Below are 6,938 nucleotides of genomic sequence, written 5' to 3'. Positions count from 1 at the left end.
ATGAATCCAACATTGAGACATGGTCCCATCAAGTCACAGATACAGAATAAATCCAGGCCACGCACACTGTACCACGGCCTTCCAAACAGTGAAGGAACCCCACACTCACACACAGCATCAGACAGTGAGTAAATCACGCACATTACCAGAGCCTCACAATTCCTGAATGAACCCACATTCCTATACAGTCCCTCGCACCGACAGCCAGGCGCCATTTCCCGGTGTATCTTTACACACTGAGAAACTCCGGCTGGAGAGGTGCTTTGTAAAATGTATTTCCTGATTGTAGTAAGGAGGCTTATGATTGGTGGAGAAAGCTAAATATAATTGGTCTATTGATCAATCCATTCGGAAAATCACAAAAATAGATGACGTGTTTAGTTTTAGAAATGTCCAATCAAAATCATTGTCTCCCCATTCCTCATTAGCATATATCTGTCAGACTGTCTATATAATGAGCGGACGGAAGGGGTTTGGTTTATTTCTGTGGCTGAAATTGAGATTGAAGATGGTTGCTGAGAAGAAGAAACCAGTTGCTAAGAAGGGCGCCAAGAAAGCGGTGAATAAACCGGCAGGAAAGGGCGGCAAGAAGCGGCGAAAGTCGAGGAGGGAGAGTTACTCCATCTACATCTACAAAGTGATGAAGCAGGTTCATCCCGACACCGGCATCTCCTCCAAGGCCATGAGCATCATGAACTCGTTCGTGAACGATATTTTCGAGCGCATCGCGGGTGAGGCTTCCCGCCTGGCCCATTACAACAAGCGCAGCACCATCAGCTCCCGGGAGATCCAGACCGCCGTGCGCCTGCTGCTGCCCGGGGAACTGGCCAAGCACGCCGTGTCGGAAGGGACAAAGGCGGTGACCAAGTACACCAGCTCCAAGTAAAACCCCGCAATGTACTGAAAAACACTTGAAACACAACGGCTCTTTTAAGAGCCACCCACAATCTCTCTGAAAAAGCTATACGATTGCTTCACTTCTAAAGTTATGATCTTTACTGTGAAGAATTTTGAATTATCTAATTGTTATTTTCTTTTTGTTTCAATCACAGCAATTCTCGGTAATGTAGATTTAACCCTCGTTCAATTATTGAGTCTGGTTAATAATGCCTCATCAATTAATGACTTGCCCATTACCCTCGGCGCTTTGTTTTAAGACGCGTTAATATTCGGCCCCTTTCCCTGGTTTTGGAGAGAGAGAGAATAGAAGCAAATGCTTCAGTCTGCAGTTCTAATCAAGTTTGGTCTCAATAATCGATCAGTTCACTTCCTATCAGCCCCGGTTGTGTAGGAACCTTCAGTCTCAACGCTGGCAAAAATGTTCAGTTTTTTCTGTCATAAATATCTACAATATACCGTCCGTTTGCAGAACGATGTAAATGGGACTTTCTGCGGCTGCTGACAGGGTTTCATAAAGGATCGAGATTGACCCCCGGATCACGGATTCGAAAAGCGATTTGGAACATGGGATAAAATGTGAAATAGTCCCATTAGGGACGCGTAATTTTAAAGCTTCGTCGTCATTTCCAATTCGTACTATGTTCTAAGAAGTCCGTTCTTTTTCATTTCTTTTTAAAAATTTGGCGGGCTTTTAAAATTTGAAAAAAGATCGTTTGAATTATCGAAATTTGGCGCCGTTATTTTCCGCCCTCAGCCCGTGGAGTCTCCGGATTGGTGAGTTCAGTAGATATCTGATTGGTGATATGAACAACATTATGAGACGCAGCACAAAGTGACCAATCAGCAATTCCCGCAGCACCATTCCTCCCGAATTTATAAGAGAAGCGAATGTGAGCGGATTTCCTCATTCTCTGTGAAAGTGTTAGTGAGATTGTGAAATGTCTGGAAGAGGAAAGACCGGCGGTAAAGCTCGCTCCAAGCCCAAGTCTCGCTCCTCCCGGGCTGGACTGCAGTTCCCGGTGGGCCGTGTTCACAGGCACCTGAGAAAGGGCAACTATGCTGAGCGTGTGGGTGCCGGAGCCCCGGTCTATCTGGCTGCTGTGCTCGAGTATCTGACGGCTGAAATCCTCGAGCTGGCCGGTAACGCGGCCCGGGACAACAAGAAGACCCGCATCATCCCCAGACACCTGCAGCTGGCCGTCCGCAACGACGAGGAGCTCAACAAGCTGCTGGGAGGGGTGACCATCGCTCAGGGCGGGGTGCTGCCTAATATCCAGGCCGTGCTCCTGCCCAAGAAAACCAGCGCCGCTGCGGGCTCGAAGACCAAGTGAAGCGGCCATTCTTTAATCTAATAACCCAAAGGCTCTTTTCAGAGCCACTCACAGGATCATTGAAAGGGCTGCTCACTGTCAGGAGATGGAGTTATTGTAACGGTGGATTTATCTGTTTCTGATTTGTTTACTTGTGTTTTCAGTTCCCTCTCTGCATTGCGCGGTTTCTCTGCTCTCACATCTCCCGCTTTAGTGAACTGAAGAATTGAAACAGAGTCAGAGTCGACATTTTCAAAAATATTTCATAGTCATAAATATCGAGTTTGTCCCGGTACATTCATGAAAACTATGAAAAATGTCACGACTGGTGCATTAAATGCTTTGTTTTTACTCTTGGGTGATCTGAGCGCCGCTCCAGGAATAGAGTAAACTCGGAAACGGAGCGGACATTTTCGGGCTCATCTGTTTATTCCGCAGTTTTCCCAGAGGCCGGAATCAGTGAGAGTTGAGCACTCGCAGGACCTGAGTCCATTTCTGCGGTTTCAGATCTGCACCCGTCCCCCTCCCCCCGGGTCTCCCTATTCTCCGGACACAAAGCTGCCTGTCCCAGGCGGTTTGGTGTCGGGGATTTTCTCCGCACTCCCTGTTGTAACATTCCCGGCCGCTTTTAATGGAGAGGATCAGAAATCAGCCGCTTTTCTCAGCCCCCGTGAAGTCTGTGTGAAGGAGTTGGTTGGTAATCTATACGTTTTTGCTTTTCCACTGATTTGAGCTGATTTAAATTGCTGAACGGGGTCTTATTACCGCCGGTTACAGATAAGAGGTTGACACATTCAAACTGGCGTTCAGTTATTTTGTATTTTTCCTGTACTGAAATTGGCGGACATTTCGTATTTGAAAATGTAAGCCAATCCAAACTTCCAATTTCTTCCCCCTGGCTCTCCGATTGGTTAGGAATTTGATTGAGAACAGAGTATCCAATTAGAGCTACAGACTCTCAACCCGTTCATAATGATTATTAATAGACAGATTAAACTAAAGGAATCGGTGTCTTCAACCTCAGTTGCACTTGAGTTCAAAAATATACTCTATATTCTAAAATATACAGGCAAATAAATGAAGGAACCGGAATAAATGTGATGTTTCCACCAGCCAAGTTAGAATGAAGATTCCCGCCAGCTCCTCTCACACAGTACGTACTTTATAACTGACAGAGCACAGAGACACAGGCAGGTCATCAGTTCCAGAGTGATATTTTCAATCCATCAATCAAACAAAGCAGGAGAGACAGACGCTGTTTCCATTTCAACATTTAAATATCAGAAAAACGGACACAACGGTGTCAGTTTCAAGTTTACAGAATAAACCTGAATAATATACTCTGAGATTCATGTGAATTACCAGTCCAATATTTGCACACATCACGGGTATATAAATTGCAGTGTCAATTCCCATTGTCTGTCCTCACATATACATTAGATGCAAATCCAAAACTCAAGTACATTTTCAGAGCGAGATATTCTGAAAGCGAGTATAACCTGAGATACAAACGTTGATTCCAGTTTTATGAATCAAAAAGATACAATATCAATTCGATGAGTATGAACTGAGCTGTAACTTTCATACTAATCCTAAATTTTCAATGTCAGATTGAGAATACTGTGCCAGTTCCAGACTGATCTCCATTTTACATCCATATCAAAATTCTTACTCAGAATCAAACTGAGTGTCACAGATCAAATCGATCAGTATAACCTGAGTTACACCCGCATCCCAAGTGAGTAGCAGGTTGAAAGATACATTATCTTTCACAAATGTGTTCACAGTGACAGACATTTAACACTGGGCCATAACTTACAAACATTGCTTGCTTAATAGCTACCACATCAGTGGTCTGTAACTGAGCTGGAAATTTGCATCGAATGAATCAAAACGTAAACAATCCCAGAGATTGAATGTTATACAATGAATCCCATACTCAGTCACATACACTGATTGACAGAGACTGACAGATAGACAATAATTCTCAACACACGTTCAGTGCCAGATGCTGAAAGGGGCAGCTGTTTTTTTCTCCCTATATTAATTCATGGGATGTGGGCATCCCTGGCTATGCCAGCATTTATTGGCCATTCCTAGTTTCCCTTGAGTAGGTGGTGGTGAGCTGCTTTCTTGAACCGCTGCAGTCCATGTGGTGTATGTACACCCACAGTGCTGTTAAGAGAGGAATTTCAGGATTTTGACCCAGCAACTGTGAAAGAATGGCGGTATATTTCCAAGTCAGGGTGGTGAGTGGATTCGAGGGAAATTTCCTGGTGGTGGTGTTCCTATGTGCTTGCTGCCCTTCTCCTTCTAAAAACTCGTGGTTGTGGGTTTGGACGGTGCTGTTTCTGGAGGACTGGTGAGTTTCTGAAATGCACCTTGCAGATGGTACACACTGCTGCGACTGTGCATCAGTGGTGGAGGGAGTGAATGTTTTTGAATGGGTTGCCAATCAAGTGGGCTGCTTTGTTTTGGGTTGTGTCTAGCTGCTTGAGTGTGCTTGGAGCTGCACTCATCCAGGCAAATGGAAAGTATTCCATCACAGTCTTGACATGTGCCTTACAGATGGTGAGTAGGCTTTGGAGAGCCAGGAGGTTTGTTACTTGCCGCGGTATTCCTAGCCTCTAACCTGTGCTTGTACCGACTGTATCTATATGCCTAGTCCAGTTCAGTTTCTGATCAATCAACCAGGATGTTGATAGTTGGGAATTCAGCAATGGCAATGCCATTGAATGTCAAAGAGCGATGGTTACTTTCTTTCTTGTTGGAGATGGCCATTGCCTGGCTCTTCTGTGGTGCGAATGATAATTTCCACTTGTCAGGCCAAGTTTGATTAATGTCCTTGTCTTGCTGTATTTGGACATGGACTGCTTCAGTACCTGAGGAGTTGCGAATGACCAGCAATGGCAATGACCATTGTGCAATCATCAACAAACATGCCCATTTCCCGCAGTTGATGGACAAAAGTCATTCCTAAAGCAAATGAAGTTGATTGGGACTTGGATACTCCCCTGGATAACTCCTGCAGTGACATCCTGGGACTCAGATGATTGATCTCCAACGCTCACAACCACCTTCCTTTGTGCTAGAAATGACTCCAGCCAGCGGAGAGCTTTCCCTCTGTTTCCCATTGACTCGTGTTGCTAAGGTTCCTTGATGCCACACTCTGTCAAATGCTCCCTTGATGTCAAGGGCAGTCCCTCTCGCCTCCCCTTTGGAGTTCAGCTCTTCTGCTCATGTTTGAACCAAGACTGCAATGAGGTCAGGAGCTGAGTAGCCCCGGTGGGATCCAAATTGAGCGCCATTGAGTAGGTTATTGCCACTTGTTAGCACTGTTGATGGCCCCTTCTATCACCTTACTAATGATCGAGAGTAGACTGATGGGGCAGTAATTGGTCAGGTTCGATCTGTCTTGCTTTTTTTATAGAGGACGTGCCTGGGCAATTATCAACATCACAGGATAGATACTAGTGTAGTAGCCATACTGGAACAGCTTGGCCAGGGGCGCAGCAAGTTCTGGATCACATGCCTACAGTGCTATTGCTGGAATATTGTCAGGGCCCATAGCCTTTGCAGTACCCAGTGCCTTCAGCCGTTTCTTCGTATCACGTGGAGTAAATCGAATGGTCTGAAGATTGGCATCTGTGATGCTGGGGACCTCCGAACGAGGCCGACGTGAATCAGCCACTCAGCACTTCTGCATGAAGGTTGTTGCGAATGCTTCAGCCTTATCTTTTGCACTGATGTGCTGGGCTCCTCAAACTTTGACGATGGGGCTATTTGTGAAGCCTCCATTCATGACTGGATGTGGCAGGACTGCACAGTTAGATCTGACCCGTTGGTTGTGGAATAGCTCAACTCGGGACTATCACTTGCTGCTTATGTTGTTTGGCACGAAATTAGTCTTGTTTTGTGGCTTCAGCAGGTTGACACCTCCGTTTTAGTTATGCCTGGTGCGGTTCCTGGAATGCCCTCCTGCCCTCTTCATTAAACCAGGTTTGATTCCCTGGCTTGATGGTAAGGGTAGAGTGGAAAATATGCCGGGCCATGAGGTTACAGATTGTGGCTAAGTTCAATTCTGCAGCTGATGACCCACAGCACCTCATGGATGCCAAGACTAGAGGTGCTAGATCTGTTTGAAATATATGCCATTTAGCACGGTGGTAGTGCCACACAACACAATGGAGTGTATCCTCGATGTAAAGATGTGTCTTCATCTCCTTAGGGACTGTACAGTGTTCACTCCAACAGCTCCTGCCATGGATAGATACATCTGCCACAGGCAGGTTGTTGAGGATGAGTTCAAATATGTTTTTCTCCTCACGATCTGCCGCAGACCCGGTCTGCGGTGGTGCTACAATGACAATTTTGGTGATGGACCCACCCAGCTTGCATTCTGTGCCCTTGCCATCCTCAGTGCGTCCTCCAAGTGGTGTTCAACATGGAGGAGTATTGCTTCATGAGCTGAAGAGTGGATGGTGGGCGTCAGTACGTATTAATCTGCAGGGGGTTTCCTTGACCATGGTTGACCTGATGCCATGAGACTGGAATCGATTTTGAGGACTCACGGGGCAACTGTTATACCTGCCGGTGATCTGTCCTTTCAGTGGTGGTGGTATCTGGGAGATTGTCAGGAATGTTCCCATGAGCAGGACTATGTGAGGTTGTTGCTTGACTAGTGCCAAAACGTTGGTAAGGATTGACAGGGATTCCAGTTGATGCTAA

The 6,938-nt window shown here is 45.9% G+C and overlaps 1 protein-coding gene across 1 annotated transcript; it reads left to right on the top strand.

Annotated features, from left to right (window-relative positions):
• Positions 1–508: 508 nt before the first annotated feature.
• LOC144670266 (histone H2B-like) lies at positions 509–888 on the top strand. Its single transcript, XM_078532754.1, has one exon. The coding sequence runs from the start codon at positions 509–511 to the stop codon at positions 884–886; it is 378 nt and encodes a 125-aa protein (XP_078388880.1). The 3' UTR covers positions 887–888.
• Positions 889–6,938: the final 6,050 nt, after the last annotated feature.

The sequence above is a fragment of the Cetorhinus maximus genome, chromosome 31, assembly GCF_964194155.1.
Source record: "Cetorhinus maximus chromosome 31, sCetMax3.hap1.1, whole genome shotgun sequence".
In the NCBI taxonomy this organism is placed as follows: Eukaryota; Metazoa; Chordata; class Chondrichthyes; order Lamniformes; family Cetorhinidae; genus Cetorhinus; species Cetorhinus maximus.
Note: the sequence above shows the minus strand (reverse complement) of the source record. Positions and strands in the feature narration are given on the sequence as shown.